This window comes from Staurois parvus, unplaced genomic scaffold, assembly GCF_062004578.1.
Source record: "Staurois parvus isolate SC_StPar_1 unplaced genomic scaffold, SC_StPar_1.0 ptg000299l, whole genome shotgun sequence".
Lineage (NCBI taxonomy): Eukaryota > Metazoa > Chordata > Amphibia > Anura > Ranidae > Staurois > Staurois parvus.
Genome location: NW_028318095.1, coordinates 15,898,560 through 15,912,345, shown reverse-complemented (window position 1 = coordinate 15,912,345; position 13,786 = coordinate 15,898,560). Strand labels below are relative to the sequence as shown.

At 39.6% G+C, this 13,786-nt stretch overlaps 2 protein-coding genes across 4 annotated transcripts in view; one reads left to right on the top strand and one right to left on the bottom strand.

The window, feature by feature from the left end:
- The window catches only part of CMSS1 (cms1 ribosomal small subunit homolog), a 487,925-nt gene that overhangs the window by 400,304 nt on the left and 73,835 nt on the right, over positions 1 to 13,786 (top strand). Inside the window, exon 1 of one of the 3 annotated variants that reach the window (XM_089682961.1) lies at positions 4,997 to 5,069. The exons of the other annotated variants lie outside the window; for them this stretch is intronic. Within the exon in view, the coding sequence (XP_089539087.1) occupies positions 5,012 to 5,069 (58 nt within the window). The 5' untranslated portion in view covers positions 4,997 to 5,011. Of the gene's footprint in view, positions 1 to 4,996; positions 5,070 to 13,786 lie in introns of those variants that run through there. 3 annotated transcript variants of the gene reach the window in all.
- Positions 1 to 13,786, bottom strand: part of FILIP1L (filamin A interacting protein 1 like) — a 414,625-nt gene that overhangs the window by 392,013 nt on the left and 8,826 nt on the right. The gene's annotated exons all lie outside the window — the stretch shown is intronic.

Sequence of the window (13,786 nt, the reverse complement as noted above, 5' to 3'; positions counted from 1 at the left end):
CGTTCTCCGCCATTGATTCACCCAGCTGTAACCCCCCCCAGTATGTATGATGCATGCATATTCTTAGCCCCCAAGTGCATAACCATACATTTATCAACATTAAACCTCATTTTCCACATAGTTGCCCAATTATACAGTGCATTGAGGTCGGCTTGTAAGTTGGAAACATCCTGTAAGGACGTTATTCCACTGCACAGCTTGGTGTCATCTGCAAAGACTGAAATGGTATTTATAATCCCAGACCCTATATTGTTTATAAATGTATTAAAAAGTAAGGGTCCCAGCACTGAACCGTGGGGTACACCACTGAAAACTGTAGACCATGCAGAGTATGAATCATTAACCACTACTCTCTGAATACGATCTTTTAGCCAGTTTTCTATCCATTTACATACAGATTTTTCCAAGCCTGTAGACTTTACCTTACACATTAGCCGTGTGTGGGGAACTGTGTCAAACGCTTTTGCAAAATCCAAGTATACCACGTCCACCGCCACCCCTCTGTCCAAGGTTTTGCTCACCACCTCATAAAAAGAAATCAGATTTGTCTGAAAACTTCTGTCTTTCGTGAATCCATGTTGTGTGTTGCTTAAAATATTTTCTTCCAGCAAGAACTCATCTATATGGTCTTTTATTAAACTCTCCAGTATCTTCCCAACTATAGAAGTTAAACTAACAGGGCTATAATTACTTTGTAAACATTTTGACCCCTTTTTAAGTATTGGCACCACATTTGCCTTATGCCAATCTAGTGGTACTATGCCAGGCATTGAAGAGTCCCTAAAAATTAGAAACAATGGCTTTGAAATGACAATTTTTAAAGGAGCCGTGGGTGTATGCCACCCGGTCCAGGTGCTTTATTCACCTTTATTCATGCCCATTATGGACAAGAGCTCCCCCATGCTCCTTTGTATACACAGAGCTGAAGAAAATATTTAATAAATTTGCCTTCTCTTTGTCTCTTTAATCCATTGACACCTTCTGCACATGTATTTTGCATATTTTTTATTTTCATACAAATGGTACCAATTCCACTGGTTGTTTGTAACATGGGAACCTTCTTATCATCTGCCATAGCCCTCCCCCCATCTTTCCCCATTCCACCCACCAATAAATACTGACCCCTGTCTGATCTGTCTACCCTGTTATAATCTAATTCTCCCTCCGCTCAGAGAGCAGAAGACCCCTTTCAAGGTTGACCCTGAGGAAGTCATGTGCTAACGCGTCGATATGCGGGGAGGAACTTCCGGTAATGCGGTGACATCACTTCCGGCGTGGGGGCCATATTGGAACTCCTTTCCAGATACCCATGCAGTACACCTTTAGCATGTGGTAGAAAAGCGGATATGTAAAGCATACAATGTGAATGGGCATTTTATATTTATTTATTTATGCTGGATTAAACAGTTTGCACTATGGAGGATCTTTTTTTGTTTCACTATGATCCTGGGAGATGCTTGCTGGTAGCTGTGTGGAGGCTTGGGATTGAAGAACATATACCATCACTGAGGGGAAGCCTGTGAGGAGTCTGTCCTTATTAGGATCGGTGTGATCCCTAAAGCGAGCTGGCCCTTTGGGGTCTATGTAAGGAGGTGAGGGGGCATTTTGGCCACTGAAGGATAGTCACCTATCAATCACCTACACATCACTACTTGCATGAGAGTGAAGTTGGAGCACTATCATATGTGTTGTTGTTTTGGGACGTTGATTCATGATTATTTATTTGTTTGCTGTTGGCTCTGGATATTTATTAGTGTTATGCACATATTTGTTGTGTGTTGTATGACACTTAACACCGTTTGCACGGTTTATGTTCCCAAGAAGAGGGAATTCATGTGTTGCACATATTATTATTTTATTGGGATCCCTCAAGTGTGGATTTTAGGGGGGATTAATTGTTGTGCACTTATATCTATGTTTATCACATATATTTTATTGATTGTCGACATTATTATTTAGTTTTGTTTTAGCGCGGCACTGTGCTATTTATTGTCACTTACACTTATCAGGTATAAGGTTAGTGTGAGCAGCTTTAGGGTTAGGGCTCCATTTAAGCGCAGGAGGATCCTCTTTATATTTGTGAACATACAAAACCATTCACAACTCTGCCCTGAGCTATATCACTAAACGTGTCTCAAAATATCACCCAAACTGTACTCTCTGCTCCTGCCAAGACCTCTAGCTCCCTTGTCTCCTCCTCCCATGCTGGTCTTCAGGAGTTCCTCAGAGCCTCTTCCATCCTTCAGAACTCTCTACCTAAGTCTGTTTGTCTAGATCCTATTCTGGCCACCTTTAGGTGATCCCCTGAAAAATTGTCTCTTCAGGGAAGCCTATCCCTCCTCCACCTAACTGAATTTTAATTCTTCCATCAGCTCATCCCTCATAGTTTTATTCCTTTTTTCCCATTTGCCCCACCCTATAAGATTGTAATCTCTTATGAGCAGGGCCCTCTTAACCCTCTTGTATTGTGTTGTAACTGTACTGTCTCCCTTTATATTGTAAAGTGCTGCACAAACTGTTGGCGCTATATAAATCCTGTATAATAATAAGAAGAAAAAAGTGATGCCATTTTGTGGCACTGTGTGTAGGAGACAAATGTTGGCATATGCTATTTTTTTAATGCCATCTGCACTGCTCTGAATGTGGAATTAGATAACAGAACGATTGCAAGAATGGTGGGTCTTCAAAGAAATGAAAAGATAAAGATTATGTTACCCCAGCATTTCATATTCTTGATCTGTGTCCATGTTACCATGTATTTGTATTAAAAAGCTTTTCTGTTCTTTTTGCATTGCTTCCTCTGCATGAAATACCTGGTGATCCAGCCAGTCCCCCTGGTTTCTTATTTCTAACTGACCACGCTAGGCCTGAAAGCATATCCATTCCAGTGTGGTCTGTTTTCTTCTTTGCATTCTACTTGAGAGCACAGCCTGCCTGTGGTAGGAATTGTGCTGACACCCAGAGTTTTGACATTTGAAAATGGTAAACCACTATCAGTAAATATAGCAACTTTTGAACTACCATGCACATATATATGTCAAATGTTGCTGAGAATGAGGAATGCAAAAATGTGGTGTACAACAGTGAATGTGACTGAGTTATGCAGATCCAGTTGGTTAATATGCTTTATGAATGCATCAGATCTTTCAGTGGACGTTGGGTGAATCAACCACATTATTGATTCACATGAATCTATAGGAGACATATCAGCAATACCTCTGTCTATCCTTGAATGATAAAAAATGGTGCTTCTGAGCTCCCTCACGTGACTTGAAGCATAGGCAAAAGATCACATCATCTGTGGTTGCCAAGAGTATTTTGGGTAGTTTGTTAAAACCTACAGAATATGTTGTTTTCAACCAGACAGACTGTTTAGTAGACTTGTGAAATGAGTATTACATTTATTCCAACTCTCTTTGGTAGTCTTGTGAATAGAGAATTATGTTCGTTTAACTCAATGCACAAGGTGCATTACAATAAAGTGCATCATTTTATCATAACGAACACCAATGCAGCTCAGACAACACTGCAACCTCCAAATTTTTAGTGTAAGCTGCTTATTTACAGTTTTATGTACCTTCGATTTTCACGGTTTCACAAAAAGGCAAAATTTACATTTATAAATATCATTATCTCATTCTCAATCTCATTACAGTTTTAACTTTTAGATGTAGTAGCATTTTAGTAGAAATTTTGTTGGGTTTGTGAGCACTAAAGCTCCATGCACACTAGAATTTTTTTTAAAGCTCCTAGAAGCTGTTAGCATTTTTTTTCTGCTCCTAAAAGCTAAATAGTGTTATCCTTTGTGTCCATGCACACTACTTTAGGTTATTAGCGTTTTTGAGCTTCAGCATCTAAGAGCAGAAAAAAAATTGTTTTTGTAGAGTTTTTTTGGAGCATTTTTCCTGCAGAAAAAAACGCTAAACACTACTAAAACGCTCCTAACAGCTTTTTTTTTTTTTTTAGCTTTTTTTCTACATGTACTGTAAAAACGCTAATAAAACGCTAATGCTCCTAAATGCTACAAAAAAATTCTATTACCAGCGTTTTTTATCCAGCGTTTTTTTAGCTTAAAAAAAAACTTTAGTGCGCATGGAGCCTTATAATGATCTTAGTGAATTTTTATTGAAACTATCATGTTTCGTAACCATTGTGCAATTATCACGGGATCTACAAAGTCAGTTGCAACATCTTTTTGTTCAGTTGTTCCAGTGCTTTCATAAAATGTATAGGTTAGGGGTCTTTTACAAACTCTAAAAACTGTAAGTGAAAAAAATGCAAAAATGATCCGGCCACCTAAGACCCTGGGAGTTCCTTTGCAAGGACAAATCACTGGTTCCCTTTAAGATGTACATATAAAAATTAAAATAGTTTCAGCTTACAATTTATAAAAAAGAATCTCAGTATTGCTTCAGCTAGTGAAATTCAGGCAGGTATAAGAGACACCAAATTAAAAAAGAAAAAAGCGCCATTTACAAAAAACACCAAAGTGTCAGCAGCATATCCCACCCAAAATAAATTTTGGCAACAATAATCCTAATTAAAAGGTATGCGCTAATAACAAACTTATACAAAGGTGTATATCATCATCCAAAAAAAGAAAAAAACATTTAGTGTTTTAAATAAATAATTATAGTGTCCAAACATAAATTAGTGTCCAAAAAAAAAAAAAAAATAATATAAGAGACACAATTTAATGTAGTGTTGTACTCATCAATATTTCTTAAAATGTATTTTTGCAAGCAGTGCCTTGGTGTCAGCCTCTTGCTGTCTCTGTACAGCAGAGCCCAGATTGGGGAAGGAAGAAGCAGCGCAAAGAGCTGTGCTACAGTTTTCATATGTTAACTAGGAACATACTGACACCAGAGAACAGTGGCGAGACATGAGATCATTAGCGTGCTGTTTCTTATTTCTTTGTCCAGTCACTAGCTGAGGAAGAGGTAAGACCTGCATCCTAACTACAGCTGAGAAAAATCAACTTTCTTCCCCTGGCAGACAGGGGCTGTGCTGAATGGCACAGCTGTATGAATCTCAGGATGGAGTGGACAAAATAAGAACTCCTTTGGCAGGTAAAACAGCTCCTGTATATGTATTTCATCTGTGTGTGAGCTGTTTGCCTGGAGTTTAGCTTTAATGGCTTCTGATCTTGTTATACTGTATTAGATGTTTTACATTATACATGTTTATATATACACATCTATTTGAGTGTAAGCGTTCCAATTAATTATGCCTGCAGAGAAAACATACCGTGTTTTTCAATCTGTTGAATGAGCCAAAAATTGACTCCAGATTTTCAGCTTTCATTTAAAGGCTAACACAGTAAAAGATACTTCTGAAAATAAAATGTTTTATACCTGAATCAAATCTGTAATTTTAAGAACATTAACAAACAACCCTGCTAATTTGTAAGAATAAAAATCGGTTAAATTAATTAAATTGTTTGAGCACCTACTGTAATGCGGCTCAAAAGATTAGGATTGTTATTTTTCTATTGTGTATGCATGTGAACAAGATACTTGCAGATGTCCTCATTTTAATCTTCTGGTTTAAGAGATCAGATGATTAAATTGTAATAGAAGTCATAAGCATTGGGACTTGGCAGGATAACATAGGCAGCTGAGACAAACAAAATAATAGGCAATCCTCAAGGCTTGGCGCGTCCTGTAATACATATGACTTGGAATATGTGCAGTGTAGAGAGAGGCTAGTTTGGTAAAAATATTATTTTTTCAATCATTATAATCCTTTATAGGAAGCCAACACATTATACAGGACAATACATCATTATAAAGAAGGGGAGGGCATTGTTCAAATCCCCAAACTTTGAAACTTATATAGGTAAGGGTAACAAATGGCCATACTGAGGGAAACATGGGTAAGTTCATATGGGGAATGGATGCAAAAGAGCATTGGCCTCTAAGAAGACTGTGGAACAATTAATCACTTAAGACAGCGTTCCTCAATCATAATATACTGTATTTCTAAATACAGTTGCAAGAAAAAGTATGTGAACCCCTTGGGATTACGTGGAGTTTTGCATGAATTGGGCATAAAATGTGCTCCGAACGTCATCTAAGTCACAACAATAGAAGAACACAGTCTGCTGAACATAATACTGCACAAACATTAGATGTTGCCATGGTTTAATTGCACATAACATGTAAACATTCACAGTGCAGGGAGGAAAAAGTATGTGAACCTTTGGACTTACTAACTGGTTGACCCTCCTTTGGCAGCAATAACCTCAACCAAACATTTCCCGTAGTTGCAGATCAGACCTGCACAACGATCTGGAGTCATTTTGGACCACTCCTCTTCACAAAACTGTTTCAGTGTAGCAATATTCTTGGGATGTCTGGTGTGAATCGCTCTCTTAAGGTCATGCCACAGCATTTCAATGGGGTTGAGGTCAGGACTCTGACTGGGCCACTCCAGAAGGCGTATTCTGTGCTGTTGCAGCCATTGTTTTGTTGAATTACTTGTATGCTTTGGGTCATTGTCCTGTTGCATCACCCATCCTCTGCGGAGCTTCAGTTGGTGGACAGATGGTCGTACGTTTTCCTGCAAAATGTCTTGATAAACTCTGGAATTCATTTTCCCATCAATGACAACAATCCGTCCAGGCCCTGAGGCAGCAAAGCAGCCCCAAACCATGATGCTCCCTCCGCCATGTTTCACAGTGGGGATGAGGTTTTGATGTTGGTGTGCTGGGCCTTTTTTTCTCCACACATAGTGTTGTGTGTTCTTCCCAAACAACTCAATCTTGGTTTCATCTGTCCACAGTATATTCTGCCAGTAGTGCTGTGGAACATCCAGGTGCTCTTTTGCAAACGTCAAACGTGCTGCAATCTTCTTTTTGGACAGCAATGGCTTCCTCCGTGGTGTCCTCCCATGTACTCCATTCTTGTTTCATGTTTTCCGTATTGTAGATGTGTCAACAAAAATGTTAGCATGTGCCAGAGATTTCTGTAGGTCTTTAGCTGACACTCTGGGATTCTTCTTTACCTCATGCAGCATTCTGCGCCGTGCTCTTGCAGTCATTTTTACAGGATGACCACGCCTAGGGAGAGTAGCAACAGTGCTAAACTTTCTCCATTTGTAGACAGTCTGTCTTACCGTGGACACAGGAACATCAAGACTCAAGGAGATACTTTTGTAACCCTTTCCAGCTTCATGCAAGTCAACAATTCTTGATCGTAGGTCTTCTGAGAGCTCTTTTCTGCGAGGCGTGGTTCACATCAGACAGTGCTTCTTGAAACCAGTAAACCCAAAACAGGTGTCAGCAACACATCCAATATCATCACACTGATTGGAGTCAAGGTTGGCTCACTCCTGGCTCCAATTAGCTCTGGGAGAAGTCATTAAGCTAGGGCCTCACATACTTTTTCCTCCCTGCACTGTGAATGTTTACATGTTATGTGCAATTAAACCATGGCAACATCTAATGTTTGTGTAGTATTATGTTCAGCAGACTGTGTTCTTCTATTGTTGTGACTTAGATGACGTTCAGAGCACATTTTATGCCCAATTCATGCAAAACTCCACATAATCCCAAGGGGTTCACATACTTTTTCTTGCAACTGTATGTTAACTAAACAAATTTATATTGGTGCAAAAATAAAATAATACAATGAATAATACCATATAAAACAGAAAACCGTGACTATTAACTCTGTGAATGCACAAATCAATGTCCAACGAAAATGTCCATATAAATAATAGTGTTCCTAAAAATAATGCTAAAATCAATTAATCTTCTTCAACAATTTCTGTGTAATGTGACCAAATAACACCACCAAATGAAATGAATACACTCACCAGAGCTCCATGCTGGTAAAATTATAAACCATCTTCAAGCGCTTTAGCTCTGGGAGCAACGTTCTGCAGAGGCCCACACCAGCTAATTGAAACTCCTTCAAATGACAATTGACTCTTCATACACTCAAAATGGGATCATAAAGAAAGAAAAAGGAATCTGCATAGTGTACCATCCAGGCATTTTATTCAATAAAAATGCTTCAAATCCACTCACCTTGAACAGTGTCAAAGTCAATACTAGCATATAATGCATACAACGCTAATAATCATAGGTTTGCTCCGGTACCATTAGACATTGGCAGCTCACCCGTATGTGGTGACGTCACCTCCTGGATTTGAAGCTTTTTATTGAAAAGAATGCCTGGATGGTTTTACACTATGTGGATTCATTTTTCTTTCTTTATGTTTTGTCTAGAGATAAACTTTACACAACTATTGAATACACTGAATTTATGCAATTGCATTTGGGCTTTAGAGGCTGGTAAGCCAGTTTTGGATTCAGAGTCTGCAAAACACTAAACTGAATGAAGAAGTAGGGCCAAAGCTCTTTTGGCCCTACTTCCCATGTGGGTCACAGTAGTGCACTTCGTTCTGCACTTCTGTGACTCAGATTCAGTTGACAGCAGGCTAAAGTCCACTGTCTGCTGACGTCACTCAGTAAGTCCAGAATTCCAACTTTAATGTCAGGATCCACTCATATGCTTGACTGGCAGCTGGCTCAGCCTTTCAGCAAGCTGCTGACAGCCTGAGCCAGCCCCTTCTACCCCCTCCACAGCCTGGCGCTCCAGTGAGTGCTGGGGGGGTTGGGCAAACAGTCTGTCACTGACAGTCTCTGACTCTCTACTCACTAAAGACAGAGAACTGAGCAATAAGCTTTTAGTTCTAGGTCTTAAAGGCAGCAGGGGACAGATGCAGGGAGACTCGCCTAGGTAAGTATGAATATGTGAGTTTTTTTTGTGTTTTTTTTTTATTCAATACTTCTCTTTTGGTCTTTTTTGGCTGGTCTCTGTCAAGCATGCAATTTTATGTCCCTAGAGAAGGAGGGGAAAGAGCAAGAAGGATGATGTCAGGTACTTATCAGAACAGCAGGAAACAAATTACTTGTTAACTTCAATAGTAGACGCTGTCAGTGTCAATTTCATGTCTATGGGTACCTTGCATTATAGATACATTTACAGTGGATATAAAAAGTTCACACACCCCTGTTAAAATGTCAGGTTTCTGTGATGTAAAAAAAATGAGACAAAGATAAATCATTTCAGAACTTTTTCCACCTTTAATGTGACCTATAAACTGTACAACTCAATTGAAAAACAAACTGAAATATTTTAGGGGGGGGGGAGTAAACATAAAAACTAAAATATTATAGTTGCATAAGTGTGCACACCCTCTTATAACTAGGGATCTAGTTGTGTTTAGAATTAAGCAATCACATTCAAAATCTTGTTAAATAGGAGTCAGTACACACCTGCCATTATTTAAAGTGCATCTGATTAACCCCAAATAAAGTTCAGATGTTCTAGTAGGTCTTTCTTGACAATTTCTTAGTCGCATCCTAGAGTAAAAGCCATGGTCCACAGAGAGCTTCCAAAGCATCGGAGGGATCACATTGTTAAAAGGTATCAGTCAGGAGAAGGGTAGAATTTGCAAGGCATTAGATATGCCATGGAACACAGTGAAGACAGCCATCATCAAGTGGAGAAAATATGGCACAACAGTGACATTACTAAGAACTGGACGTCCGTCCAAAATTGATGAAAAGATGAGAATAAAACTGGTCTTGGAGGCTGCCAAGAGGCCTACAGCAACATTAAAGGAGCTGCAGGAACATCTGGCAAGTACTGGCTGTGTGGTACTTGTGACCACAATCTCCTGTATTCTTCATATGTCTGGCCTATGGGGTAGAGTGGCAAAGAAAAACTTCCAAGCCTGGCTAAATTTTGCAGAAACACATCTGAAGTCTCCCAAAAGCATGTGGGAAAATGTGTTATGGACTGATGAAAGCAAGGTTGAACTTTTTGGCCATAACTCCAAAAGATATGTTTGGCGCAAAAACAACTGCACATCACCAAAAGGACACCATACCCACAGTGAAGCATGGTGGTGGCAGCATCATGCTTTGGGGCTGTTTTTATTCAGCTAGAACTGGGGCCTTAGTCAAGGTAGAGGGAATTATGAACAGTTCCAAAAACCAGTCAATATTGGCACAAAACCTTCAGGCTTCTGCTAGAAAGCTGAACATGAAGAGGAACGTCATCTTTCAGCATGACAATGACTCAAATCATACATCCAAATCAACAATGGAATGGCTTCACCAGAAGAAGATTAAAGTTTTGGAATGGCCCAGCCAGAGCCCAGAGCTGAATCCGAACGAAAATCTGTGGGGTGATCTGAAGAGGGCTGTGCACAGGAGATGCCCTCGCAATCTGACAGATTTGGATTATTTTTGCAAGGAAGAGTGGGCAAATATTCCCAAGTCAAGATGTGCCATGCTGATAGACTCATACTCAAAAAGACTGAGTGCTGTAATAAAATCAAAAGGTGCTTTAACAAAGTATTAGTTTAAGGGTGTGCACACTTATGCAACCATATTATTCTAGTTTTTTATTTTTACTTCCCTCCACCTAAAAGATTTCAGTTTGTTGTTCAACTGAGTTGTACAGTTTATAGGTTACATTAAAGGTGGAAAAAGTTCTGAAATTATTTATCTTTGTCTCATTTTTTACATCACAGAAACTTGACATTGTATCAGGGGTGTGTAGACTTTTTGTATCCACTGTAGTTACACAGTATATATGAGTACATTCACTTTACCTGTTTTCAGTTTTTGAATTGCAAGTGATAGATTAGTATCGCATATACTAATAGGTATTCTGTCCTAAAATTGTGGGAAATGTCTGTGTTGCTTTTAGCCACAATATAAACGCTCCAAAAGAAGATTGTTCAGAGCGTATCTTCAGGGAAATGTTACACCAGTTGTAGCATATCATGTTATGAGCCGGGAAGCCCCAACTCAGCACCTCTGTAGTAGGAATTCCAGGCCCGCGTTCCATGTTGCATCAGGATGACTTTATGACCATTGCACTATTTCATACTGAGAATCCTGCTTCTCCACAGGTGGAAAACACATCACAAATGCTAAACATATAGCCATAGCTTGCTCACCACCACCATCCGTGCAGAGGAAACATTTTCCATGATCCAGGCAGATTAAAATGTAAACCCATATGCCTATTCCTGCTACTAGAGACTGTAACTCTAAGGTACCAAAGATCATATTGCAAATGGTTCTTATATTGATACAACAGTTGGGTGTCCAAGAACTGTATGACTTCTTTTACTTCATATTGGAGTCGCACTTCCTCTTCCTACTACTGCATGCAGAACAAAGTCATCTTCATACTATGGACATGCTGTTCTATAATTTGATTTGCCTGTAGAACGCACTATTATATTTTTTTTCCATTAGAGTCGCATTAGTTTTCTATTAGTTGTCAAAACTCTTTTTTTTTTTTTTTTTTATGGGTACACCAATGTATCCTAACTCTGGCCATGAGTAGCTAGCAGTAGGTTATGTTTTCAAATTCTCTTAGCAGAATTACAGGTTAAAGCAGGCATCACTATATGGCAGACCGCAGTTCAGATCCGGACCGAGTCACTATCTCATCCACACCACCGTGGTCATGCCACTTTATCCACTTCTTGTCCTCAGCCTCTGCTGCTTTCATTCTCGCAACAGAGTGGAAAGCAGAAAGCAGGACCATTTTGGACAGAGGGCGGAAGCTGCCAAAGTAAACTTGCCAAATTAACCAGCAGGTGATTGGTTGCTAGGACCCAGGGTGTCCTATAATATGAAAAGATAACTACAGCAGCTTCTGCTCCCACCCTCCGCTCTGTGCTGATCTGTCTCCTGTTTTCTGTCCTGAGAAAGTCTGTAAGGGAGCAGAAGATATGGCTGTAAGGGGGTGGGAGGGGGGGTGATGTGAAGGGGGCAGAGAAAATGGCTGGGGGGAAGGGTTGATATGAAGGAATGTGACTCATTCATATCACCCAAGACCAAAGCTATAGCCTATATGTGTGAGGTGCATATTTTTCATCACTATTTTAAAAGGTTGGTAGTACAAAGATAAACATCCCTTCATGGATAATGGCAAATGGAGCAGTCATAGACTGACATACTGACCAGTGTAGCATTTGACTAAAGGTGAAAACATTCACTGCAGTACAATCTTTCAACTAGACTTTACAGTGGCGGCATTCATGTACAAAAATGTGCTTTGGTGTGGTTGGTATGCCAGAACTGCTTTTCTATTCCCAATCTGGCCATACATTGAATAGTCGTAAGGTCCTTGTATGCATGCGTTTATGTGTAATAAGGGAGAAAATGTGAAAGACTGGTCCTCCTTTGTCATCCAGTGTCTGTGTACCTGTATGACTAGTTAACGGCATTAGTTGTGCCTTCTGGGACAGGGGCTGTGGAAATTGTTGGTTAAATATATTAATTTAAAAAGGGAAAAAAAAGGATCTACAGGCGATTAGATAGATGCCAAATTTTCAGTTTCTCAGACTGAGATTTGTGGCTTGGAGATCTTAATGTTTACCTAATTAATATGAAGCCATCCATAGCCCCCCATTTGTTTTACATGGCTATGACAGAACTGATCCTGGAACATGTGAGTGCTTGTAGCTTGTACACAGCAGGTCACTTTATTCTCCAGCACATCTGTGGGAGACTGACAGCTACTTGCTATGTACTGTTCTTAGAAAGGCAGCTAGAGGAAAGTGCTGCTCTCGGCTTTCTTGCAGCTTTATTTAGTAAACTGTACAAGCTCAGCCAAGAGCCATGACGAACAGGGACATTCTGAGCTCATGCCAAGAAGCCAAGGAAACACTAGTGTTTAAGGTCAGTGCAGCACAGCATCTGAAGTCAGTGGAGGTGGAAGGGGAAGCAGTTGTGGTACATCAAGATGAATGGAATTGCATTCCATTTGGGCTTGACCACAGGGCCGGATGTTTTCACCTATGAACTATACGGGTTTGTAGTTGTATTTTTTTTTGTACATCAAGATATATGTGTAGTTTGCATGTAATCACCTGTATGAATACTACTAATGAATAGGGGATAATGCTATTGATTTTTTCTAAAAAAAAAAAAAAAAAACATAAAAATACTGTGTGAAATCTGGTCAAGGATAAAGCTGGTTAAGGATGTATGCATACCACCCAATCTCCTGAGATGAGAAATCACTCACCCCTACCATGCCTCCAAACATGCCTGCTACAGAAGGAAGTGGGAGATTCCTTCTCACTTCCTGCCCTGATGATAGGTGAGTTGAAACCTCCCCATTGGGACACAACATTTGAGAGCCAATAAAGGTTCTCAAAATTCCCCTCTATCCAAACAAAAACAATGCGTGAAATATAGTTTGTAACCCCAAGCAAGCAATTGCAAAATAACTTTCTTTTTGTGCCTGCACTGCTGAAGGCTGTCACCTAATTTGAATATCATAGATTTTGTTACATTAATGCTATTTAAATTTTGTTTTTATTTAGACCTCAAAGTATTAGAAATGAACAAGCATGCATCAGAGCTGTATTCTAGTAGCTCACATTTCTGTTTAATTTGAATGTCCTCCATGGAATGTAGTAATGAGCATTGAAGCACTGGGCCTGTTATCAGGATTACTGGCATACCAAGCTATCGGGTAACACTACTAGTTAATACTACAGTAATCTGTGACCCAAGAAAGCATTTGACATCTTTATAACTCATCTCTGTTTATTAAGGGGGCAAGTAAACTTCTCTCTAACACTACATGAACTTTCAGTAGTTATGTAGAAATGGATTCTTTGTTAACGTTTAAACATCACTTTACACAGGAGGACTTACCATTGGAGCATAAGGTCCAGCAATTCATGGATTGGTTTAGCGGGGCCCAAGCTGCTACTATCCCTCACCTGCATTTAT